Source organism: Podarcis gaigeae, assembly GCF_964106915.1.
Source record: "Podarcis gaigeae genome assembly, chromosome: 13".
NCBI classification, from domain to species: domain Eukaryota; kingdom Metazoa; phylum Chordata; class Lepidosauria; order Squamata; family Lacertidae; genus Podarcis; species Podarcis gaigeae.
Window position 1 is genome coordinate 15,052,873 of NC_139689.1, and position 27,428 is coordinate 15,080,300.

General features: G+C 44.1%; 2 protein-coding genes across 3 annotated transcripts; both read left to right on the forward strand.

Annotated features, from left to right (window-relative positions):
• Positions 1–5,080: 5,080 nt before the first annotated feature.
• On the forward strand, positions 5,081–8,993 carry LOC310829300 (C-type lectin BfL-2-like). Its single transcript, XM_083707608.1, has 4 exons — positions 5,081–5,168; positions 6,138–6,278; positions 7,390–7,621; positions 8,840–8,993. Exons 1-4 carry the CDS (start codon positions 5,148–5,150, stop codon positions 8,905–8,907), a joined length of 462 nt encoding a protein of 153 aa, XP_083563734.1. The 5' UTR covers positions 5,081–5,147; the 3' UTR covers positions 8,908–8,993.
• A 1,185-nt stretch (positions 8,994–10,178) lies between these two features.
• Positions 10,179–16,015, forward strand: LOC310830905 (ribonuclease pancreatic-like). 2 transcript variants are annotated; one of them, XM_083710735.1, is made up of 2 exons: positions 10,179–10,316; positions 15,340–16,015. In XM_083710735.1, the coding sequence occupies exon 2, from the start codon at positions 15,359–15,361 to the stop codon at positions 15,788–15,790; it is 432 nt and encodes a 143-aa protein (XP_083566861.1). In that variant the 5' UTR covers positions 10,179–10,316; positions 15,340–15,358; the 3' UTR covers positions 15,791–16,015. The 2 variants fall into 2 exon arrangements, with proteins under 2 accessions (XP_083566861.1, XP_083566862.1); XM_083710736.1 differs by having other exon boundaries at positions 10,207–10,316; positions 15,343–16,015.
• The last annotated feature ends 11,413 nt before the right edge of the window (positions 16,016–27,428 follow it).

The following is a 27,428-nucleotide window of genomic DNA, read 5'->3' on the forward strand; positions in this document are numbered from 1 at the left end:
CCCGTGTAAAAGTTGGGGTGTCTAGGCGACGTTTCGACGAGGTCTCACTCGTCATCTTCAGGCTGGTGCTTTCGGCTTCTTGTTACTGGAACAGAGCGGGATCTCAATGTTTGAGTTCCTATAAATACTGTAGAGGGGGTGTGGTGTCTAGCCTCCAATGTTCTGGGCAGAGAGGAAGTTCCCAGTTCTCTGCCCAGAACATTGGAGGCTAGACACCACACCCCCTCTACAGTATTTATAGGAACTCAAACATTGAGATCCCGCTCTGTTCCAGTAACAAGAAGCCGAAAGCACCAGCCTGAAGATGACGAGTGAGACCTCGTCGAAACGTCGCCTAGACACCCCAACTTTTACACGGGAAGACACCCGAGGACACCAAAACCTGCATTCCTGTACCCGTGAAAATCTACGAAAGCATATATATATATATATATATATATATATATGCAGGTTTTGGTGTCCTCGGGTGTCTTCCCGTGTAAAAGTTGGGGTGTCTAGGCGACGTTTCGACGAGGTCTCACTCGTCATCTTCAGGCTGGTGCTTTCGGCTTCTTGTTACTGGAACAGAGCGGGATCTCAATGTTTGAGTTCCTATAAATACTGTAGAGGGGGTGTGGTGTCTAGCCTCCAATGTTCTGGGCAGAGAGGAAGTTCCCAGGCTAGTGTGCCTTTTCTTCTTTTGTTCCTTAATTACTTGAGAGATACCTTGAGTGATTTCTTGAGTGATATCCTGAGTACCACTTAGGTGGGTCATTAGGTGTGGATTAGTTGCTAAAGTCTTTGTGTCTTGACCTCTTGAACTTTGTGAAGAGTTTTCCTGAGAAGATGGTTGTATTGCACTTAGTTGTGCTTTGGCTTGGCTTCGTGTATAGGGGCGAGCTGTGGTTTTGTGGCTTGTGTCAGCCAGATCTGTGTAGGGATTGCAGGGGGGTGCAGCATCCGGAGGTGCCACCATGGATTGGCTACTGGATGGTGTCAGTAATTCATCTGTGGAGAGGGTCTGGGTTTGGGTCTGGTGTGGTTGATTGGTGTTGGCGTTCTGTGTGCCTCTGGATCTGGTGTCAGTTTTTGTGGGGAGGGCTAATTTCCAGATGTCTGGCAAGCGGGATGTGTCGTCACGCTTGTTCATGTTGTGAGGGTGTTTCTCTATCTCGATGGCTTCCATGATTATTCTCTTGTGGTGATGTTCCGTGTTAAAGAGCAATTTGGAATCTGCAAAATTAATTTCGTGTCCTGTTTCTTTCATGTGTTGGAATGCTGCACCCCCCTGCAATCCCTACACAGATCTGGCTGACACAAGCCACAAAACCACAGCTCGCCCCTATACCCGAGGACACCAAAACCTGCATTCCTGTACCCGTGAAAATCTACGAAAGCATATATATATATATATATATATATATAGTGTGTGTGTGTGTGTGTGTGTGTGTGTGTAAAATAAGTACAAAGCAGTGTTGATGATAACACAAACATCCTGACATTGGTAAGCCAATTAACACCTTCAGTGGAGTGAAAACCCATGATCTTGATTCAGGCTACAGGTGAAAGAATTGAACTAAAACAAATAAGATTTGTATTTTACCACGGGCTTTTGTAGAGTGAGTGTGAGTTTGCACACGAGTACAGCCATGACATTTGTCCATTTGGACACTCTACCTTGTTGATTCACACACACCCTTTGCCCCTGTTAGCAAATAGTCACCAAGTACAAGAGTGCGGGACATGGGTGGCGCTGGGGTCGAAAACACAGAGCCTAGGGCTTGCTGATCGGAAGGTTGGCGGTTCGAATCCCCACGACGAGGTGAGCTCCCGTTGCTCGGCCCTAGCTTCTGCCCACCCAGCAGTTTGAAAGCACGTCAAAGTGCAAGGAGATAAATAGATACCGCTCCGGCAGGTAGGTAAATGGCGTTTCCGTGCGCTGCTCTGGTTTCACCAGAAGCGGCTTAGTCATGCTGGCCACATGACCTGGAAAACTGTCTGTGGACAAACGTCGGCTCCCTTGGTCAGTAAAGCGAGATGACCCCAGAGTCGTTCGCGACTGGACTTAACTGTCAGGGGTCTTTTACCTTTACCTTTTTACAAGAGTGCAACCCCAGACTGAGAAAGTGACCCAATGAAAACCCAGATCCAGTTGTCACTGGGTTAATTTGGGGCATGCCACTCCCAGTGCTAATAGCAACCTCAGTTGTGTGAGTGCTGATCATTATGGCACCATCTATGCACAAGAGGGAAGTATTAACTGGCTCAGGGAAACCCCAAGACTGACATTATTTTAAAAGGAAAATATCCCTGCGGAAGGGAAATCCCCCAAAACATCCCATTGAAGACAGAGTATGCTCAGTGGTCAAGGAACGCTGACTGATTATTGAGGAAGTAGAGGGGTGGAGAATCATGTGGCAGGTTATTTATTTAAAAGGTTATTTATGTATGCCACTACAACGGCCTGTGCTTTGTTAGCCCAAAAATGGAAAACTCCAAGTAGACTTGCTAAGATGTATAAGACAAGATAAGTGCTGGAGATGCAATGAGGCTGAGGGTATGTTCTTTCATATATGGTGGACCTGTAAAAGGGTAGAAGAGTATTGGGAAACAATTCATAATGAAAATGTTTAAAAGTACTCCCCACCCCAAACAGAGTCCTTTTTGCTGGGGATAATTCAGATGGAAATTCCCAGGTGTCAAAAAAGATTATTTATGTATGCCACTACAATGGCCCATGTTTTGTTAGCCCCAAAATGGAAAATGAGTGAGGTCCCAACCAAAGAAGAATGGAAACTTAAACTGATGGAATATGCGCAGCTTGCGGATTTAACTTATAGAATAAGAGAACAAGAAGAACATTAGTTTAAAGAATATTGGAAAAAGTTTATTGAATATAGGGGGGAAATTGTGTACACTTGAAAACGCTGGAAGCATTAAGATGAATTCAACAGTATAAATAAGTTTCGATGGAAGTAATAATGGAATACTGAATGGTTTAATTCATATATAATATGCAGGGATTTATGTTTTGCGAAATGAACCATGGAAAGAGAAGAAGGGACATCATTGATATTTTAAGGTTGTTTAAATGAATATTTTAAATTGTAAAACAGAAAATTATATATATATATATATATATATATATATATATATATATATATGAGAGAATCATGTGGCAGAATTTGAAGGGATAGATAAATTTGCATCCTTCTCTTTTTTCAGGAATCTGTCCAATTTGCACATGGGGTTCATTTATCTTCACACCATATTGGGGGACAATTTGGGCTGAGAGGACGAGCATGTCTGCAGCACAAATGGATATCCACTTCATATCACCCTCACAATCATAATATCTGCCAAATCATCGTGGGAATTGTAGTCTATTGAGAGTACTAGGAATAATTGCTTGCAGGATTTGGTTAAAGTCAGAATCTGTTCTATGGCCCCACATGACACCCAGAAACAGCAAGTGATCGAGTCAGCACTAGTTCCCACTGTCATTTCCCAGTTCATTTACATTGCTGCTGGGCAGCATTATTTGAAAGCAGAAGTCTACAAATTTGCACTCCGTGGAATACCAATTCTTCCCCTTTCTAGTGAAAAGGTCACCCTGGAACTGTGGTTTTGCTGTGCATTTCAACAGGGCTTGCACAGCACAGATTGTGTCCATGGTGGGCACCTAGGGAGGCTGCAGACTGCTAATGAAAAGTTCAGCAGGAAGAAACACCCCTGCCCCCCCCATCCCCAGCCTTCTAACACAATAAGACATGCCAAATCCATTCTCACTGAAATTCTACATCAGAAATGATGCAGAAAAAGGGAAGCCCCATTCCTAGGGGAAGAACAGTCAACTAGAGGGCATATTTTGGCCCATCAACTCATAATTTGTGAATGGGATCGTGATAAAAATCATTTTCTGCTGGCTGGGCCCCCTGTTATGCAATGTTGCCAATAGCGTATCAAGACATTTCCTTAAAGCTGTTACCTTTTAATATTTCATCATGTTCACCTGAGCTCTATATTAAAGCCATGCATGGCCAGGAAACCATCCAAGAACCTCAGACTTAGCAGACAGCCCCAGCATATCTCCCTCAGCAGCAGAAGGACTCAGGTGAGCAGCTAAGCAGTCAAGTCTCTCCCCCTTGGTTAACAGAACAGTATCTTTTTGCCTGGTTCACAGCTTAGAACCCTAGAAACTGAACCCAGTAACCCCAGGTTATTAGATACCCACTGCAGGTTTGAATTTGATTATGGATACTCATGGTATCAGCATCTCCCTGATATCCAGCTTCGTGGTTTTTCTGCCAGTGTCAGCCCCAGGGCCCTTGGGCAAGACACCTTCCATGGTCCCCTTTCCTTCAGTGGGTCTACCTCCTGAATGCAACAAGTTCAAGGTGCGTTGTCAGTTTGGTTCAGTCCCCAGTGTCTCTGGGTAGACCTGGGAATATCACCTGCCCGAAACCCTGGAGAGTTACTGTCAGCCAGTTCAGACTACAAATGAAAACACTGTGGCCCTCCAGATATTGTTGGACTACAGCTTCCATCAGCCCCAGCAAGCATGGCTAATATCCTCCCTGTACTGAGCCAGATACTGACTCGGTATAAGGCCCTATACTCCAAATGCCCTACCATACTAATCCTTGATGCTGACCCTGTCTTTGCTCTGCTGCTGCCATCTCTATGTGTATATTCACAGGTGAATAAAGGACATGAAGTCTGTTGCTTATCTTAGTGTCTTTCTGGCTGGCTTCCTGGTTTCAAGTCCCTTAGTGGAAGGTGAGTTTCTCCTGCCAACAGAGTGGAAGTTCTCTTGTGATGGGACACTTCCTCAGAGCCAAAAGATGTCAGACTCTCCTTGGGCCTCTTCAAAAAAGAAGAAGTATGAATTGTATCAGGGTCCTTGCTGTTTGCAGGAAATACCCCCCATGAAATACCTTTGTTCTCCCCCCCGGGTCACCCCTCCTAGCAGTGCCCCTAGTGCCAATTAAAGAAGCAAGGGGCGCTGAGTGCCTGTGGTTTGGAAAGCAAACTTCTCTCCGTCCTTGTCTCACTCCTCACAATCATTCCTGTTTTTCTTGTCTCTCTCCTGAGCAGTGAAAGCTGACACCTGTGCCAGAGAGTGGCTGCAATACCAGGGCAATTGCTATGGCTATTTTGAGACTCAGATGACCTGGCATGAGGCAGAGGTAAGTGGCCAGCTGGTTTTGCCTAAGTTAGGTAAATGGCTCTCAAAATATGGAGGTCCAAAAGGAGGTTCAATGTTGCTTTTCATGGTTCTCCATTCTTATGGCAGCCGGAAGAATCCTAGGAGACAGCCAGGAAACAGCTAGCTAAAGACAGGAAAGAATTACAGTGGTACCTTGGGTTACAAACACCTCGGGTTACAAACACTTCCGGTTACAGAAGCCGCTAGCCCGGAAGTGGTACCTCGGGTTAAGAACTTTACCTCAGGATGAGAACAGAAATCTTGCAGCGGTGGTGCAGCGGCATTGGGAGGCCCCATTTGCTAAAGTGGTACCTCAGCTTATGAATGGTTTCAGGTTAAGTACAGACCTCTGGAACGAATTAAGTTCGTAACCAGAGGTACCGCTGTATTATCCCTTTGTTTTGTTTTAACGAGGTGCTGCTGCTGGGCCTGAGGTTCTCAACCCTGAAAATTTCCTTGTTCCGACAGCAGCATGGATTCTGTTAGCCCAGAGATGGATAGAAGATAAAGTCCCTACAAGAGAAGAATGGCAAATTAAATTGTTTTACTATGCCGAAATGGCAAAATCGACCAGAACGCTCAAAGCCAAGAAGACCATAACTTTAATAAGGAATGGAAAAAATTATAATTTATCTTGGGGACCACTGTAAACTAATGAAAACATCAGCAGGATTGCAATAGCACTTGTAATGTAATGGGTACTATGGAGATAATGGAGCTAAAAACGACAACAGAACCCTTGGAGCAGAAGGTGGGAAGTTCATAGATTGGGAGGAATCTTTTAATCATAGCTGTGTGTTATAAAATCAAATTTAAAAAATGCAAGAAAAGAAAAGAAAAAGAAAAGTTCCTTGTTCATCACAATTCTTCTTGCTTTATGCCACAGGATGTCTCAGGAAAGAGTAGTGGAATGTGGAAAAAACCAGCCTTTGTTCTTGTCCTTGTCTAGATTGAGTGCCAGAGTTACAGGCGTGGGGTCCACCTTGCTTCCCTCCTTACCCCCGCAGAGACCCTCGTGGTAGCCAATCACATCGCTGCTTACCAGACTGACATCAGCAATGTCTGGATTGGTTTGCATGACATCCGGCATGTGAGTATCTGGAAACCGCTACATTTCTGCTCTGCTAATGTTCTTCGTGGGAAAGGCACCTTCTAACAAACATTGTTCACATGGAGTGCCATTGCATCCCTAACGTCTTCCTCTCAGCTGTGAATTTCGGAGGCTGCTCCCTGTCTTTCATAGAGGTCACATTGGATGTTAATAGTGGATTTGTAAGGCCTGCCCAATCAATTTAGGGCTGTAGACATCCTAGTTATGGAACAGGTCATCCAGTTTTGCAGTGCTATGTAGACTACCATGGTGTACAACCATTATTTAATGGTTGATGGGCTGTTTCTGGTTTGATAGGCTCCAGGATGTAGGCCCCATTAACTGAGGTAATAGGAGAACCAGTATCCCTTCACCTCCTACTTTTTATGCGGTTTTTTTTAAAATATTAATAATTTATTTACAACATAACTCATACATATAAACAAACCCACCACCATTGACAATTTAATTATCAAAATTAAACTCCTATCCCCTTACATAAAGAAAACAAACATAAAAATAAAGGACTTCCCTTATCCTGTAAATGGCCTCCTTATTTACTTCTTGTGTACTGTTTCTTTTATATGTGATTATTACAATTTTTCCTAGTTATGACTTAAAACCCCCCACAAAGTCTCCTGTAGAAATTAATCAAAAGAAGTCCAGGTATATATTTTGGGGCACTGTTTGGTAAAGTATTTGGTAAAGCATTTCCCCCATTCTTTTTGAAATTCTTGTCTGGGTTGTCCCCTTAGTTCAGGGGTCAGCAAACTTTTTCAGCAGGGGGCCGGTTCACTGTCCCTTAGACCTTGTGGGGGGCAGACTATATTTTTTGGGGGGGGTGGAGGAATGAATGAGTTCCTATGCCCCACAAATAACCCAGAGATGCATTTTAAATAAAAGGATGCATTCTACTTATGTAAAAACACCAGGCAGGTCCCAAAATAACCCAGAGATGCATTTTAAATAAAAGAATGCATTCTACTCATGTAAAAACATGCTGATTCCCGGACTGTCTGTGGGCCGAATTGAGAAGGCGATTGGGCCGCATCTGGCCCCTGGGCCTTAGGTTGCCTACCCATGCCTTAGTTGCTTTCTCTCGTCACTACAGAGTGGGAAATGGAGGTGGTCAGATGAGTCTACCTACAACTACAAAGCATGGATGCCGGGGGCACCCAACAATTTGGGGAAGGACGAGTATTGTGTTGAGCTGAGGCATTCCGTGAAAGAGGAAGTTGTTCCTGGTGATGGCGCACTTGAGCAAATAGCAGTAGGAGCCCCTGTGGGAAGTGCCCGTGAAAGAAGATGCCATCCTGAGGAAAGAGTTCGCAGTGAACGTGCAGGTAAATAAATGATTTAGTACCATCCAGAATCAAAGACTTCTCTTTTCAGTTATATTAACTTCGCACGTTGTTGTCAAGGGCCTGTTCAATAGTCTTCAGTGACAGGATACTTCTATCGGTGTATTTCACCAATTGCACATTGCTTTCAATTATTTAGCTTTTTATATGTTGTGTCTTTTACTATGTTTTGTAAGTTGTTTTGAGATGTTTGTACAAATGACTAAGAAACGTAAAGAATGACAATAACATTAACGGATTATTATTACATATTGTTTCAATTTATATCTCACCCTGCTTCCCAAAGGAGCCCAGGGTGGCAAACACTTTAATAATATTTCTAAACATTATAAAAATAGTTTAAAACCTTCTAAAACAGTTTTTTAAAAGTCTCTTAACCAGTGGTTCCACATTTGAAAGGAATAGTACCTTTCTGTTATCAAATGCCTGGGTAAACAGGGATGTTTTAAAATTCCTTCTGAAAGTCAGTAATGAGGGAGACAAATGCACCCCGCTTTGTCATAGGCCAATGCCAAGGGGGTGACTTTAATAGAAGAAAGTCTTGACAAATTCATGGAGGATGAAGCTGTCAATGGCTATTAGCCACAATGGCTGTACTCTTCCTCCATGGCTAGGGAAGCAGTATGCTTTTCAATAGGGACGCGGGTGGTGCTGTGGTCTAAACCACTGAGACTCTTGGGCTTGCCGATTGGAAGGTTGGCGGTTCAAATCCCCATGACAGAGTGAGCTGCCACTGCTCTGCCCCAGCTCCTGTCAACCTAGCAGTTTAAAAGCACAGCAGTGCAAGTAGATAAATAGGTACCGCTACAGCGGGAAGGTAAACAGCATTTCAGTGCGTTCTGGTTTCCGTCACGATGTTCCATTGTGCCAGAAGCGGTGTAGTCATGCTGGCCACATGACCCGGAAAGCCATCTGTGGACAAACGCCAACTCCCTTGGTCTGAAAGTGAAATGAGCGCCACAACCCCATGGTCACCTTTGACTGGACTTAACTGTCCAGGGGTCCTTTGCCCTTACCTTTAACCTATGCTTTTCAGTATCAGTTGCTGTAACATGCAAGAGGGGAGAGCGGCTGCTGTGTTCCTGCTTTTGGGTAACTAGTCATTGACACCATATTAGTATGTTAGTAGTGGATTTGTACAAGATCATCCACACAAGGGAGAGAAATCTGTCAACTGTTGGACTTTTCTTTTGCTCTTAGAATTCACCAAGTGGAATGATGCAAAGTGCCACAAACTGAACGCCTACATCTGCAAACATGAACTGTAGCAAGGGCCTGGATTCAACTGTGCTTGGGAGATACTTGGGATGCAAAGGAAGGAGACTCCCCAGTAGATCTTCTCTGATCTCCAGGACATCTTGGGGGCTTTCTTTTATTAAAGGACCAGGCCTCCCAAGACAACGGACACATATCATGCTTCACCCAAGGCCATTGTCCCATAACAGAAAAGTCATACTTTATGTTATATAAAGAGCTTTCCTTGCTGTCTCCAGAGAACCCTGGGAACTGTAGTTGTGTGAGAAGGACTGCCAAAAACTCCCTAAATTTTCCCCAAACTACAATTCCCAAGAACCTTTGAGGGGGGAACTATAGCCTCGAAACACGGCCCTTATAAGGGCATAGTATGGATGTACCCTTTGAAATCAAACTTTGTTATCCATACAGTATATTTGCTCTGCATGTGCCTCAATAACTGCAAGTGTAGAAGATAAATGCTAATAAAACTTTTCTTAAGATGTAAGTGTGAATTTATTTGTGGTGGGGTCATATTTCATTGCAATGGTGACAGGGTTCACTATTTGCCTTGTTAATCATTTGTGCATTTGAATAACGTCTACACCATCCTTTCTGTCCAAAAAGAGACATTTAAGATTGCTTACACCTTTGGTGAAGTGCAAAAGAATACAAGTCAATGAAATGGCAGGATCGTGTTTTGAAAAAGAATTGAAATGAGTGGGTCCTGCAACAGAATGTTTCATGAAGAGGGCTTTGGTTAAGGTTTTCCGGCAGCCAGTTAGCCAGGCATGGCCTCATCCAGGAGACTCCATTGCATTTGCTTCCCCCCGGTTTACCATTTCACCGCATTAATTAGCATTTTGTGACCACTGAGTAGCATCAGTTCTCCACACCTTGAGTCAAAGTCATTTAGGGCTTTAAAGATTAAAAACAGCACTTTAAATTGGGCTCAGAAAGGCGGTGGCAACCAAGGGCACAGTAATGGCTGCAAAAGCCCCCACCTCCCCACAAAAAACTAATGTGGGAACCTCGACTTGGGCCTGGAAATGAACTGGCAACAAGTTCTGGAAGCTTGTCAGCTTGGCTAGTGAAACAATGACCTTGGCTTGCTCTGGTGCATATCTGGAGTGATATACAGAAATCAGCAGGTGTAGGCAAACATTGCCCCCTGTTCATTTTACCACCACACCCCTTTCTTATCAGTGTTACATTCTTCTTCCTTTTTTACAGATCCATGTTGCATAATTGTTGGTTAAATTTCAAACATTTCAGATTCCTTTTTTTTATTCTCTGGTAAACTCCTATTGGGCAAGTGGCTTGAAGTTCATTTCTTCTTTTCCCCGTGCCCTGCCCCTTTTAAGCTTTGGGCAGCAGCAGCTTGAAGGACAGACTTGCCTCTTCGAAAAGTCGCACGCATAACTCAAGACCGGATTGAACTTGGGTAAGTTGTGTTTTTGTATATTCTGTTGGTGCAACCCAGTCCAGATGAGCAGGATACAATAATTCATTCATTCATTCGCATTTGGGGTTCTAGCTCCTCTAAGCTCCTCTAAGCAGCTGATTTGCACCCAGAGGAATCTGAAATGAGATCCTTCACAAATAAAGAAGCACAGCCCTTGAGGAAAGGGGGGCCTGTCCCCCCATCTCCTTGGTAGGCAGAGGTGAAGGGAATAACACCGGGCTTCTAACTAAGCATTCTGTTGCTTTCTCTCAATGGCTATTCTCTCAATAAAGCTCATTCTATCAAAAGCAAAATGTGTGTGTCTGTGCCTACGTTCTGCCTATGAAGAGCTCAGAAACTCTTTATGAGTGAAAGCAGGAAATCAGAGAAACTTGTTCTTTTCAGAGAGAATTAGGCAAATCTTTAACGAACTCCTGCATAACAAAACACTTTCTTTCCACAAGAACCGGAATATACAAAATGATGAACATAATAGACATTGTCTGTGAACAGATATTCTTTTTTGTTTTGTTTTGTAAAACACAGCTTGGGTTGGGGGGTGCTTTTCATCAGGAAAGTTGCTCATGTTCCTTTTGGGAGTAAAGCGACAAGGCTTGCAATATGCTACCTGAACCAATCACGGGGTGATGGATAATAATAATAATAATAATAATAATAATAATAATAATAATAATAATAATTTATTATTTATACCCTGCCCATTTGGCTGGGCTTCCCCAGCCACTCTGGGCAGCTTCCAAAAAAATATTAAAATACTGTAAAATACATCAAACATTAAAAGCTTCCCTTAACAGGGCTGTCTTCAGATGTCTTCTAAAAGTCTGGTAGTTGTTGTTCTCTTTGACATCTGGTGGGAGGGCATTCCACAGGGAGGGCCCCACTACCGAGAAGGCTCTCTGACTTGGCTTCTCGCAGTGAGGGAACCGCCAGAAGGTCCTCGGTGCTGGACCTCAGTGGAGGTAGAACGATGGGGGTGGAGACGCTCCTTCAGATATACTGGACTGAGGCCGTTTAGGGCTTTAAAGGCCAGCACCAACACTTTGAATTGTGCTCGGAAACTGGGAGCCAATGTAGGTTTTCAAGACTGGTGTTATATGGTCTCCGCGGCCACTCCCAGTCACCAGTCTAGCTGCCGCATTCTGGATTAGTTGTAGTTTCCGGGTCACCTTCAAAGGTAGCCCCACGTAGAGCGCATTGCAGTAGTCCAAGCGGGAGATAACCAGAGCATGCACCACTCTTGCAAGGCAGTCCGCAGGCAGATAGGGTCTCAGCCTACGTACCAGATGGAGCTGGTAAACAGCTGCCCTGGACACAGATTTGACCTGTGCCTCCATGGACAGCTGTGAGTCCAAAATGACTCCCAGGCTGTGCACCTGGTCCTTCAGGGGCACAGTTACCCCATTCAGGACCAGGGAATCCTCCACACCTGCCTGCCTCCTGTCCCCCAGGACAGAAAGAAAGGCAACCCATTCTTCCCTCTCTTTTGGTAACTACTGGTTGATAAAGCACATTACTTCCTCTCCGGCCTTCCTTCTTTTCTTCTTTCCTGCTTCATGTTATCCAAATATGACTTAGCATGTGCTGAGATAAGCCCTTGGTCCACCTAGCTCACCATTATGTTCGCTGATGTGGGGAATTTGCCTCCCTATAATGTCCTCAAAATCACATAGTTTTGGACCACTTAAATGTCCCCCCCCCCCCCAGGTCTCTCTCACTCAAAATTACCATCTTCCTAGCCAGGCAAACATTTGTAGAACTGTAAGTTTCTGATGTTTGGAAATCTAATACAGTGGCACCTCGGGTTAAGTACTTAATTCGTTCCAGAGGTCCATTCTTAACCTGAAACTGTTCTTAACCTGAAGCACCACTTTAGCTAATGAGGCCTTCTGCTGCCGCTGTGCCACTGAGGCATCTGATCAAGACTTGTATTTTAAAATGAGCTTTAAAAAATATGTATTTGCAGATGCTTGTGTGTTTTTATACCAGGCAGAAGACCAGCTGGCTAAAAGACTTTGGCAGATGTTTATCCTCCTGGACAAAGGCCCCCCTGATTTATTTATAGCAGGAGCCAAAATTCTCAAAGTTGTAAAAAGGGAATTGCAGGCTGGGAGCAAAGGTTACTAGGTTACTGACCCTACAGAATACAATCAAGCTGCAAAAGCACTAATTAAGAGTTGGTAAATAGTAGTATTCATTGTTTAACAAAATATAATACCACGTGTCTCCCATTAGAGACTTGAGCCACATTTTCTTAAGGTTAAAGGGCAAGAGCTAATGGGAAAAGCAGCTGGCCAGGAAAGGGGGGTGTAAACTGAAGAAGTTTTACTTTAAAAAGGATCTATTTTAATGTATAAGATTTGTTGGCTTAAATGTAATTATACAAAGGAATTAGAAAGTAAGAAATGTTAGATTCTTATGTTAGATTCTTATTTCATTGATGGTGTGTGAGAATGTGAACCCAAGATCTCTGATCTCTGTTTAAGACAGAATGAGCATTTGTTTTAACAATCTGTTTTGGAGGGCAATAGGGCAAGAAGGGCAAAAGGTGATCTGGTAATTAAGGTGCCTTGTTGAGGCAAATGTAAGATATATGGCTACTTGTTTGCCATTTATAGATAGAAGGAAATATAGCTCTTTGTCTCCCATAAAAGGTAATAGGAAATGGGTGTATCTTTTATGATTGATTCTAGCAAACAGCCAATAGGAATTTCAACCAGGCTGATTGGACAGAGGCAGCCAAAGGAGGAGCAAGGGGGCTGGGCTGAGGAAATATAAGTGCTGGCCATCAGGGCTGGAGTGGGCAGAGCTTTGGTAACCATATTCCACTGTGTCTCTCATTTATTTGTCTGACAAATAAATTATTATTTTAATTTCTCTATTGCTGCATTGAATATTTCATTCCAGGTAAGCGTTAACCACAAGCAGGGTACTACACCGCCGGAGCACGATTTCTGTTCTCATCCTGAAGCAAAGTTCTTAACCCGAGGTACTATTTCTGGGTTAGCGGAGTCTGTAACCTGAAGCGTCTGTAACCTGAAGTGTATGTAACCCGAGGTACCACTCTATTTGATACCAGAGACTGTTGGGTCTGCAATGAAGTTTGATATTTGGTCCCTGGGATTTTATGCAGCTGAAGAAATGATACCAGCTGAATAACTGATATGCAGGATATAAACAAATATACTAATCATAATCATACTCATTATTTTTGCCAGGGTTGAATGCATCCTTTGATAATGCCTCTTGCATACTCTGTCCTGCTTTGAGCTGGACACCCCGGTATTACGGAAGCCATCCTGGCTTCTGATTGGCTCCTGGGATGTCCCATTTTGGCTTCTGTGAGAGTGTGGCCCTGAAAGACATGTACTTTCAGGAGTACAGGCCTGAAAAACACGCACCATGATTTCCATCTGAAGCATGTTGGAGGGTATTCTCTTGCTTCTCTGGATGCGACATAGAAGGGAGTGTTCATGAACCCATGCAGAAGATATCCTAGTAAAATTTACATTTGCTGCTTGACACACTTTGACCTCTGCCCTGCTTGTGTTTGGCATGTGGACCTCAAAAGGTAGCGCCGAAAGGAATGTGGCTCTTGGCTTGAAAAAGATTCATCATAACTTGCTGCAGCAGGATGCATTTTGTGTGTGTGTGTGTGTGTGTGTGTGTATACTATAAAACATTTGGCAATCACAACAGTCAACCAGCCCCCAGATTTCCTGAAAGGAAGAAGGGGGAAAACATAATAGTGGGACATAGGTGGTTACAAAGGTTTATTTAACAGGTGGAGGGGTGGACGCAAGATGATGATTCTGATAGTTATGCAGTTTAAGGTAGGTTCTTAAGCAACAAAGGAGGAGAGGATGGAGTCCAATATTTGAGTCATCCACATAGTTGAGTCTCTGAGTTTCTGTTGCTGGGGATGGGATGCAGTTGTTTGTCTCAGGTCTTGCCAACACTTCCAATTGTGCCATGCTTAGAAAGCAGAGGTCCGAGTGGTTTTCCACTTGACCCACTCCTATCCAAGGGAGGGCTCGTTTTTTAGTGATACATCACAATACATGGAAATTAAAGTGTGGCTAAGCCCTCAGTCTCCTTAAAGCCCCGGCTGTGGATCTGAATGAAGGCTGCTCTGTGAACACAGCTGGTGCCCGCGCCTGGGGCAGCTCTTAAGAACCCCAGATTCCCATCATTAGCAGGGTTATCTGAAGATTTGTAAGATGAAATTGCTACCTGTTCAGGTTGAGCAATATAATATTTTAGGTAATGCTGTAACAAGGATAGGAAACGAAGCAAAATGTAAAGATGTAAAATTTAATTTTGGAAACCATCAGATTGGATGGAGCGAAGTCGTTAGGCTCAGTTGAGCCAAAGAGATAAAAAAAGAGGCTACAATGTTACGTAATGTATTATATGTAAAACCAATAAATTCATTTATATACAGTGGTACCTCGGGTTAAGTACGGTACTTAATTAGTTCCAGAGGTCCGTTCTTAACCTGAAACTGTTCTTAACCTGAAGCACCACTTTAGCTAATGGGGCCTCCTGCTGCCACTGCGCCACCTCCGCCCAATTTCTGTCCTCACCCTGAAGCAAAATTCTTAACCCGAGGTATTATTTCTGGGTTAGCGGAGTCTGTAACCTGAAGCGTATGTAACCTGAAGCATATGTAACCCGAGGTACCACTGTATATTAAAAAATAAGAATCCCAGACTCCTGGCAGGGTCCATTGACTAATTCCTGCCCTGAGGTCCCCTTGCTTAAATATATTTTGTCATTTATCCATATGAATAAAGTCAATTGGGGCAGGACCTCCCATTCATGCCAATCATATTTAACTTTGTTTCAATAGAGGCTTCCCACAAAGGCTCCATATTCAATCACCACATTTCCTATAAGGATATGTCCTATATAGGTGTATTTCCTGCAAGGTGTATGAGATAACTTAAGAAATAGGCATCTCTTTAATGTTCTTCCCCTTTCTTCTTCTTCTTTTTCCTCCCAGAAGAGTCTTAGACACCACCATGTTGGTCTCTAGCTGCCTGCTGGTTCGTCTGGCCGTCCTTCTCAGCATCCTCCTGGTGCAGTCCTGCGAAGGGCAATCTTGGGAAGCTTTTCAAAACAAGCACATTGATTATCCCCAGACCCGAGCCTCCAACCCCAGTGCCTACTGCAACCTCATGATGGTGAAGAGGAATCTGAACCCAAGTAGATGCAAACCGAGGAATACTTTCATCAACCATGACAAGGAGTCTGTCCTACAGGTCTGTGGCAATGGTGGGAAGCAATGGCAAGGTAAATTCTATGACAGCAACCAGAACTTCCCCATGATTGACTGCAGCTACACCGATGGTAAACCTCCTAAGGACTGCAAATACAAAGGCACAGAGACCTCCAAACGCGTTCGTGTGACCTGCGAAAACAAGAAGCCCGTTCACCTGGAGAAGGTGCTGTGATAGGCAGAAAACCACGCAAGCCATGCTCTGCCCATTGAAGCCGGAATGCTTCTTTGGCCATTTCTCCCTGCAATGCATCCAAATCATTGGCTTTTCCTGGTTTAATAGTCATTTCCCCTTTGCTGGGAGCTGTGGCTCTAAGGGCAATGACACCAAGCTTCTAACTACGCATTCTGTTGCTTTCCCTCAATGGCTATTCTCTCAATAAAGTTCATTCTATCAAAAGCAAAATGTGTTTCTCTGTGCCTACGTTCTGCCTATGAAGAGCTCAGAAGCTCTTTACGAGTGAAAGCAGGAAATCAGAGAAGCTTGTTCTTTTCAGAGAGAATTAGGTAAATCTTTAATGAACTCCTGCATAAAAAAACACTTTTTTTTCACAAGAACCGGAATAATCAAAATTATGAACATAATAGACACTGTCTGTGACCAGATTTTTTTTGTTTGTTTTTGTAAAACACAGCTTGGGTTGGGGGTGGTTTTCATCAGGAAACTGGCTCATGTTCCTGTTGGGAGTAAATTGAGAAGGTTTGCAATATACTACCTGAACCAATTGGGAGAGATGGATAGAAAGGCAAGCCATTCTTCCCTCTCTTTTGGTAATTGCTGGTTGGTAAAGTACATTACAGTGGTACCTCGGGTTACATACGCTTCAGGTTACATACGCTTCAGGTTACATACGCTTCCGGTTACAGACTCTGCTAACCCAGAAATAGTACCTTGGGTTAAGAACTTTGCTTCAGGATGAGAACAGAAATCGTGCTCTGGTGGCACAGCGGCAGCAGGAGACCCCATTAGCTAAAGTGGTGCTTCAGTTTAAGAACAGTTTCAGGTTAAGAACGGACCTCCAGAAGGAATTAAGTACTTAAACCGAGGTACCACTGTACTTCCTCTCTGGCCTTCCTTCTTTTCTTCTTTCCTGCTTCATGTTAGTCCAAATATGACTTAGCATGTGCTGAGATAAGCCATCGGTCCACCTAACTCACCATCGGTCCACCTAACTCACCATAATCTTTGCTGATGTGGGGAATTTGCCTCCCCATAAGGTCCTCAAAATCACATAGTTTTGGACCAATTAGAGCTGGCCAGGCCAATACCCAGGACATTTTGTGGAGAGGATTTCCTAAGGACACATGGCAAAGGAAGGAGATCAGTGCAGAAGTGGCAAATTGGGGGTGGGGAGACCTCAGCACCAGGGAGCTAATAATCCCTCTCTTATCTGGCACTTAAAGGTAAAGATAAAGGGACCCTTGACCACTAGGTCCAGTCATGGCTGACTCTGGGGTTGCGGTGCTCATCTCGCTTTATTGGCCGAGGGACCCGGCGTACAGCTTCCGGGTCATGTGGCCAGCATGACTAAGCCGCTTCTGGCAAACCAGAGCAGTGCATGGAAACGCCGTTTACCTTCCCGCCAAACCGGTACCTATTTATCTACTTGCACTTTGACATGCTTTCGAACTGCTAGGTTGGCAGAGCAGGGACTGAGCAACAGGAGCTCACCCCGTCATGGGGATTCAAACTGCTGACCTTCTGATTGGCAAGTCCTAGGCTCTGTGGTTGAACCCACAGTGCCACCCACGTCCCTATCTGGCACTTGGGAATGTCCAAACCCATGTCTCCTCCCCAGAGTAGGAGAAGATGTGGCATTTATATATTGCCCGCTCAAATATCTTAGTATCTTGTACATTCTGGGCGTTAACTTCTTATTTATGAAGAAAGTCAGCCTCAAAACTGGAGGTGGGTGAACCTCAGGACTGGGAGCCAAATGGAACCCCCCAGGTATCACACACTCAAAATCGCCATCTTCCTAGCCAGGCAAACATTTGTAGAACTGTAAGCTTCTGATGTTTGGAAATGTAATATTTGATGCCAGAGACTGTTGGGTCTGCGTGGAGTTTGATATTTAGTCCCTGGGATTTTATGCAGCTGATTAAATGACACCAGCTGAATAACTGATATGCAGGATACAAACAAATATACTAATCATAAACATACTCATTATTTTTGCCATGGTTGAATGCATCCTTGAACTTTGATAACGCCTCTTGCATACTCTGTCCTGCTTTGAGCTGGACACCCCGGTATTACAGAAGCCATCCTGGCTTCTGATTGGCTCCTGGGATGTCCCATTTTGGCTTCTGCGAGAGTGTGGTTCTGAAAGACATGTACTTGCACGAGTACAGCCCTGAAAAGCACGGACCTTGATTTCCATCTGAAGCATGTTGGAGGGTATTCTCTTGCTTGTCTGGATGCGACATAGAAGGGAGTGTTCATGAGCCTATGCAGAAGATATCCTAGTAAAATTTACATTTGCTGCTTGACACACTTTGACCTCTGCCCTGCTTGTGTTTGGCATGTGGACCTCAAAAGGTAGCGCCGAAAGGAATGTGGCTCTTGGCTTGCAAAAGATTCATCATAACTTGCTGCAGCAGGATGCATTTTGTGTGTGTGTGTGTGTGTGTGTGTGTGTGTGTACTATAAAACATTTGGCAATCCCAACAGTCAACCAGCCCCCAGATTTCCTGAAAGGAAGAAGGGGGGAAACCAGTGGGTAATTTAACATAATGGTGGGAGATGGGTGATTACAAAAGTTTATTTAGCAGAGGAAGGGGTGGAAGCAAGATGATAATCTTGCAGTTTAAGGCAGGTTCCTAAGCAACAAAAGGGGAGGGGATGGAGTCCAACATTTGAGTCATCCATACAGTTGAGTCTGCTGATGAACCCACTGCCATGGGATGGGATGCAGCTCTTTGTCTCAGGTGTCGCCAACACTTCCAATTGTGCCATGCTTGGAAAGCAGCTGTACGAGAAGTTTTCCACTTGACTCGCTCCTTTCTAAAGCTGGAGGCAGCCCCTGTCATTCTTGGGCAGCTGTTAAGAACCCCAGATTTCTGGCAGGGCCCATTGATATTAGTCAATGCCCTGCCCTGAGGTCCCCCTTGCTTAAATATATTTTGTGAGCACCACATTGGCAGCCCCTGAACTTTGACCAGAAGAGAGTCCTATTTTTTTCTGCAGTGAGATATATGATGTCTCCAAAAATGGAAATATGAATTCTCTGTGTGTCTTTGTGGAGTGGGCAAGGGCAGGCTTTTCCCCCAGGTGGAACTCACCAGAACTCAGTCCTAGAACCTCTCAGATGGTGCTGTTGCCATTATAAGAGAGCAAGGGGGGTGTTCGTGGTGCATAGCTGTCAACTTTTCCCTTTGTTTAACGGAAATTCCCTTATTCCGAATAGGATTCCTCGCAAGAAAAGGGGAAAGTTGACAGCTATGTCATGGAAGGTTCCAGCACCTCTTTTTCAAGAAAAATAGCCCTTGGAAGGAGAATCACACTTGTAAGATGGAATTTCCATTTAGCTGTCCTGATAAATAGAAATGAAGAGGTAGTATTGCATATCATACCCAGAACAACAAAAATCAGTAGTATAAGCCACTCCATCCCTACCTATGAGTTTTACCCAGGTAACTGTGCATACATGTCACACACCACTTTAATCTTTAACCCCCCAGAGGGTTTCCTTGCACTCCTTTTTTGCTATGGCGGCTTCACTGGAAGTCAATCGCCACTCCATCCCTACCTATGACTTGTACCGAGGTGCATACATGTCACACACCATAATAAGTCAGATGCTATTTTGCAAAAACGAGTCTGAAGATTTTGTGGATATATGCTTGTTGTCTTGATAATGATACTAATTTTAACAGAGTCAGGTATAAACTGAGTATAAATGGCAAGAGAATGAGGTGATATTTGAAAGGTCAAGCTCCGCAAAGTTGCCAAAGAGAAGAAGCAAGTCCCAGTGACTGATGGCCATTCCAAAGAACCAGGACTTTGTTTTAAGGAACTATATTCCTGGGAAGGAGAAATGCCACGTTGCAGGACCACATGGTGTCCTTTTGCCTAGAGACACTGAGACAAGGCCAGAGATGATTATCTTTAATTTGTGTAGCCGGAGGAGGGGTTCATAATTCAAAAGATATACAATGCACAGTACCAGTCTGCTTGTCACAGACAAGCTGGAATGCAGCTGTTTATATCAGGTCTTGTCCAACCATATTTAACTTTGTTTCCATAGAGGCTTCCCACAAATGCTCCAAATTCTGCCACTACATTTCCTATAAGGTGAATAAGGGTTCTTGTCCCCCTCCCCCACTTAAGAAATAGGCATCTCTTTAACTTCTCCCCTTTTTCTCCCTTTTCTTTTCCCTCCCAGTAGATTCTTAGACCCCACCATGCTGGTCTCTAGCTGCCTGCTGGTTTGTCTGGCCATCCTTATTGGGGTCCTACTGGTGCAGTCCTGTGAAGGGCAATCTTGGAATGCTTTTCTAAACAAGCACATTGATCCCACTTAATATTTTCTGCAGACATCAAGGGTCCCCCTGAGCAGGACGAAAATGGGGCCCCCAAACACAGCAAAGCTGACTTGTCGTATAAAAAGGCACACCCATAAGTTCATTAAGGTTGGGGCTAACACAGGAGAATGGGGACCTCAGGCTTAGGGGCTGAATGCAGCCCTCTGAACTTTCCTGAAACCACAATTTTCCATGGCCTTGCTTGCCCAGATGATTCTGAATGGCTGGAATGTGCCCTTAAGCTCTGATCATGTCTGCTGCTTCTCTGGTAGGAAGAAAGGGTGTTTGTATGACTGAATGAAGCCCAAGCCAGAATTAAGAAGAAATATCAACAACCTTTGATGGCAGAAAGTGAGCAGGAATCAAAGAACATCTTAATGAGGGTGAAAGAGGAGAGTGCAAAATATGGTCTAAGCTCAGCATAAAAAAACCTAAGATCATGGCCACTGGTCCCATCACCTCCTGGCAAACAGAAGGGGAAGAAATGGAGGCAGTCAGAGATTTTACTTTCTTGGGCTCCATGACCACTGCAGATGGCGACAGCAGTCACAAAAGTAAAAGACTCCTGCTTCTTGGGAGAAAAGCAATGACAAACCTAGACAGCATCTTAAAAAGCAGAGACATCACCTTGCCAACAAAGGTCTGCATAGTTAAAGCTATGGTTTTCCCAGTAGTGATGTATGGAAGTGAGAGCTGGACCATAAAGAAGGCTGATCGCTGAAGAATTGATGCTTTTGAATTATGGTGCTGGAGGAGACTCTTGAGAGTCCCATGGACTGCAAGAAGATCCATTCTGAAGGAAATCAGCCCTGAGTGCTCACTGGAAGGACAGATCCTGAAGCTGAAGTTCCAATACTTTGGCCACCTCATGAGAAGAGAAGAGTCCCTAGAAAAGACCCTGATGTTGGGAAAGATGGAGGGCACAAGGAGAAGGGGACGACAGAGGACGAGATGGTTGGACAGTGTTCTCGAAGCTACAAACATGAGTCAGACCAAACTGCGGGAGGCGGTGGAAGACAGGAGTGCCTGGTGTGCTCTGGTCCATGGGGTCACGAAGAGTCGGACACGACTAAATGACTAAACAACAACAACGAGTGTGTAGAAAATAACCTACAACACAAAAAGATAAGATTTTTATTTGTTGCTATGCCCACTGCTGGCAAGGAGCCCCTGGAAGCTTGAACAGAAGGAACGGTGGCCCCCTAGGCTGATAAAACACCCCCCTGGTCAAAAATGTATATACCCCCCACTTCCAGTCTTGACTTTATTGTCTCTGATGTGGCATGCAAAAATAAAAATAAAAATGTCAGTCCATTTGTTTTCATAAATAGAGAAATTGGTTTTAAAAACCTGGTTTTGTGAATGAAATGAACCAAGCACAGCACTTATTTGTGGAAATGCAACTGTTCATATTTGTATACTGATCAACATTCTTGATGATTCCCCAACCAACACAGAATTCAATCCTTGCTTTCTGCTGCCACCTAGTGACAAAGAAACATTAGCGGCACCCTGTTCATTTTCTTGCTTTCTACGGCTTCTTCATCTCTGTGCGAGAGCAAGCATTGTTGCCATACCAGGATGGCTTCAGGGAGACATTACCAAACTCTCATCTGGTTATCTTACTGAGATACCAGAACTTTAAAGAAAAGATTACTTTAAAACTGGAAACTGGGGCTTTCTCCTTCTCCATGCCTCTTACCCAGCTCAAAATTCATTTTCTTCCACTCACAATCCAAATTTAATCCCACCGCTTTTCTCTGTCTCTCCCCATCCCTACAAAGGACAGTGGTTCAGTGGCAGAGCATGTGTCTTCCATGCAGAAGGTTCTGGGTTCAATTCCTGGCATCTCCAGTTAGGACTGGGAAAGACAACACATCAGTGGAAATGTTGCTGTCTGTTGCATTTGTGTTCTTTTGGCTAAAGGCAGAACAGAAAAACACAATGGTCCCCAGTAGGGGTTCCCAGATGGTGGTCCTTGATTGGTGAACTTCATTCAGGTGGTCTGCAAATGTAGGCAAAGGGTAATAATGGCCCTTTAAAACCTGCAAGCAACAACGACAATAGAATACCTTCCAAGGCTCTGTTGCTTCAGGTTTATCATTTGGCAGGCTTTACTGACATTGCTGTTATCTACTCCCCAAGAACTATATGCCCAATTTCCAAAGAAATTCACACCTGGAAAACAACTGCAAAGGGTTCTGAGTACAAGCACTTCTTAAAAAATACTTAAAACATGAACATAATGTTGCTGTGTAGCCCATATAATGGTCTAAATGAGGGCAGAAACCAAGACTACTACAACAATGACTATACAACTACTAATTTTGTTTATACCCTGCCCATCTTGCTGGGTTTCCTGGCACACCTTCCAGGACATTCCTTGGGAACATTATCCAGCATTAAGGGCCCAGGAATGGTATAAAAGCAAGTGACTGGGAGTGCTGGAAATTTGAGGTGGCCAAGCGACCAGCCCAGCCCAGCCCAGCCCAGTCCAGTCCAAGCTAAAACTAGGGGTGGTCCACTTCTCAATGCCTCTTAAAGGGGTTGCCCTTTAGCTGTCTACCCAGCAGTTTCCACTAAGTTCTGACAAAGAACAAGGGTTATCTAGTAAATCTCCTGCTACTCACTGAAAGAATAGCAAAAAAAAATTCAGCCTAGAGGCAACTGTTGTTGGGAGTTAAATTCCTTTCTGGCTCTGATAACCGGTGGCGACTACAAGCCCCAGAGAGAGCCTCTAAACCGAGGAAGGAAGGGAGAAATGGGTAAGTCTCCTCTACATGAGGAAAAGGAGGAAGGGGGCTGGGCAAGGCAGCAGCTGGTCCTTTTAAAGGTAGCTGGGATGGGCAGCAAACACTCTTGCGGTAGAAATGGCATTGGGTAGCGTAGATGGATAAAGCGAACTCCCTTAATATGCTTTGTAAGGAGAAGAGCTTGGGTGGACTTGACTGGCCCGTCACCATCTCAAGTTTCTAGCAGTCTCATTGGCTTGGTTTTGTTGAAAAACGAAATTGCCACCAGATGAACAGCTTCTAAAGCCGTGTTCAAAACCCCAATCATGAGCAAACAGTCGACACTCTTAGGGAAGGGCATATTATCACACACAGCTATCCCAGGAATTCCATGACCCATGAACATAGCTTTAAACTAAGGTTACCAGATGTCCCCGTTTCCCAGGGACAGTCCCCGGATTAACAAATCCGTCCCCTGACAAAATCCATCTATCTAGTAGGAAGTTGAAAAGTGTCCCTGGATTCATTGGAAAAAAAATATCTGGTAATCTGACTTTAAACTTAGCAGTCACAGTTACTGCCATCTTCCAAGGCAGACTTGATGTTTCTCAATATTGAAAAACATCAACCACAAGAAGAAAAGGGGGAGAGCCATGTTCAAGTGCATCTATACCCAACATATTCCATGGTAATTCAGGAACCACCTGTGGTTTATGTGGTTCCCTTTGATTACTCAAAGCAAGCCTAGCACAAGCGCAACAACTTCCACCCACCTTCTAATTATCACTGGATATGCCAGCTTGCATATTAATCCTCTTGCTCTAGCTTTAGTTATCTGAATGTCCTGATGAGTCATAAGTTGCAAGAGGATACTCTGTCTTTGAGACACTCTGTCTCCCAAATAAAAGTTTACTTCTAGGTAAAGGTAAGGTAAAGGATCCCTGGGCGGTTAAGTCCAGTCAAAGCGGACTATGGGGTTGCGGTGCTCATCTCGCTTTCAGGCTGAGGGAGCCTGTGGTCTAAATCACGGAGCCTCTTGGGCTTGCCGATTGGAAGGTTGGCGGTTCAAATCCCCATGACAGAGTGAGCTCCTGTTGCTCTGCCCCAGCTTCTGTCAACCTAGCAGTTCAAAAGCACACCAGTACAAGTAGATAAATAGGTACCATTACAGTGGGAAGGTAAACAGTGTTTCCGTGTGCTCTGGTTTTGTCACAGTGTTCTGTTGTGCCAGAAGCAGTTTAGTCATGCTGGCCACATGACCTGGAAAGCTGTCTGCAGACAAATGCCGCTCCCTCGGCCTGAAAGCGAGACGAGCGCCGCAACCCCATAGTCGCCTTTGACTGGACATAACTGTCCAGGGGTTCTTTTCCTTTACCTTTGCTTTTCAGACTGAGGTTGCGTTTGTCCACAGACAGCTTTCCGGGTCTTGTGACCAGCACAGACGACAGGTACCTAACTTCTAGACAACAGAAGGAGTCATTTACATGCTAAAAGGGTTTTTGCAGCAAGGACACATCTCTCAGATACTGTGGCCATCCATGCTTCATGAGCGCTTCCCCTGCTTTAAGATGGAAATCTTGTTTTATTACTTCCTGCATAGTAGCTTACCCTTCTGGCTGTATGGCTGCAGTCACTGTCTGGCCCATGCACTTCACTGATTCAGGTTTGGACTGAATCTCACCCTTTTTAAATGTGATGTTCTTAGTATGGACTGCCTCCATAACTTGATGGAGAATGTGATCATTCCCCTCAAATGTCACTGCAGAGCCAATTCCACAATTACTATCTTTGAGTTTGAGTTCAGAGACAAACTGTTCAATGGTATCTCAATGTACTGTAGCTCTGCATGGTTCCAAAAGGAATATACTGTTCAAACACCATGTTCTTACAAGGAGTGCCATTTGTCCTAAATCATTCAAGGTCTTCTGCTGTGTCATTTAGCCTTTCATTAGGAAAAAATATTGTTGTGAGTTTCAGTGAGGGCGGGGCAGGTAGGGGAGTTGTATACCTGAATTAGACAGTTCTGGGATTTCATACACACACACACACACACACACACACACACACACACACACACATTTTGGAATATTCATTTAAGCAACCTTAAATCAATGACTTCCCTTCTTCTCTTTCCCTGGTCCAGTTTGCATACAATAAATTCCTTTTTACATAAGATAACCATTCAGTATTCCATTAGTACAGAAATCAAAACTTATCTACACTGTTGAATTTATCTTAATTCTACCAGCGTTTTTAAGTGTACACAATTTCCACCCATATATTCAATAAACATTTCCCAATCTCCTTTAAATGTATGTATGTTTGAAGTTTTATTCTGTTTTTAATGCTCTGTTGAAAGCTGCCCAGAGTGGCTGGGGAAACCCAGCCTGGACAGGGTATAAATAAAATTGCTATTCTTCTTTGGTTGGGATTTTGCTCTTTTTCCATTTGGTCTAACAAAACACAAAGATTTCTAGCCTGCCTAGACTTAAGTCAGAGCCGCACCACACATTTAAAGCACTCTTATACAACTTTAGTAGTCATGGCTTCCTATAAAGAATCCCGGGAACTGCTGGTGCCTTTAATAGACTAAGTTGGGGCCACCAACATTTTTGGCTTACTGGACATATCTGTAATTATGAGATAGGGCCATGGGTGCCAGTCACAAAATGGCTGCTGAGCTGCATGTGATGTAACACAAAATGGCTGATAAAGGCATGGCTTTTTTTCAGCCAGAACTCACTGGAACGGAGTTCCGGCACCTCTTAGATGGGTGCCCTTCCCCATTATAGGAGAACAATGGAGGCATTCATAGTGAGTTTTGGCACCTCTTTTTCTAGAGAAATAGCACTGGAAACACAAAATGGCTGGCATGAGGGGCATGACATAACAGACAAGGCATTGGCAGGCAACTGGTGCCTCTGAGCACCACATTGGCAACCCCTGAACTCTGACCAGAAGAGAGTCCAAATTTTTCCTCTTCTTTTTTGGCAATAAGATATATCCTGTCTCTAAAAATGGAGATTTGAATTCTGTGTGTGTCTTTGTGGAGTGGGCAAGAGCAGGGCTTTCTTCCAGCCAGAACTCGCCAGAACTCAGTTCCGGCATCTCTCAGATGGGTGCCATTGCCATTATAGGAGAGCAAGGGAGGTGTTTGTGGTGAGTTCCAGCACCTCTTTTTCAAGAAAAATTGCACTAGGGAGGAGGATCTCACTTGTAATCAGACGTCTACTGACCCTTAAGATGGAAGTTCCATCTAGCGGTCCTGATAAATAGAAATGAATCATACACAGAACAACAAAAATCAGTAGTATAGTCACTCCATCCCTACCTATGACTTGTACCGAGGTGCATACATGTCACACACCATAATAAGTCAGATGCTATTTTGCAAAACGAGTCTGAAGATTTTGTGGATATATGCTTGTTGTCTTGATAATGATACTAATTTTAACATACTCAGGTATAAACTGAGTATAAATGGCAAGAGAATGAGGTGATATTTGAAAGGTCAAGCTCCGCAAAGTTGCCAAAGAGAAGAAGCAAGTCCCAGTGACTGATGGCCATCCCAAAGAACCAGGACTTTGTTTTAAGGAACTATATTCCTTGGAAGGAGAAATGCCACATTGCAGGAGCACATGGTGTCCTTTTGCCTAGAGACAGAGACACCGAGACAAGGCCAGAGATGATCATCTTTAATTTGTGTAGCCGGAAGAGGGGCTCATAATTCAAAAGATATACAATGCACAGTATCGGTCTGCTTGTCACATGGTATGAGACTATGTGTAAGAACCTCAGGGACAGATCCATTTGAGGTTGAAGACCTTTGCATAGCAGCCCAAAAATCAGTCTAACAACCCTCTGTGCTATTAGACTGGGAATCTATTTGGGCAGCCCGAACACAAGCAATTTAATTCATTAGTTTTACTGATCAAAAAGCCAGTGCTTTTATCCTGTTTTCTCATGTGCTCATGCATCTGTATACTGCCATGTCCAGCTCAATTTTATTCACACCAGTAGTGCTCTGCAAGCAGTTTTTCTAAAAGAAAGCCTTCTAGTGGAGCTTCATCTATGCCCATTGAGCAAACTGTTGAACAGTTTGAACAGATCTGGTGTGTCTATCTGTGTGTGTCTGTCTCTGTGTGTGATGCTCTGCAAACATCTTTCTTTTGTGAAAGGTACTTGTGGAGCAACTTGCATGGCCTCAGGTGGTGCATAGCCCTAAACAGACTTCCAGACTTGCAAGTGGATTCCAGGCTTGCAAACATATCTTTTTTCCCCTTGAAGGAAATAGCACAAAAATACATGTTAAACTTGTGGTTTATTCCACTAGATTTCCAGAAGCATGCAAATGCTTGAATGTAACGTACAAGCTTGCGTGCTCAGTCTCTAAAAGTCTGTGAGGCTTGGGTCACAGTTTTGATGCTGTTCCAAGAACCGGAGTTCGCCCGGCTGTTGGCTGGTGGGCTAGAGCCAGCTGGGGGCCTGCCAAATGCCCCCATCTCCCCGGAGGTATCTCAACAGTCACATGCTGTGGGGACCTCCTGTAATTTT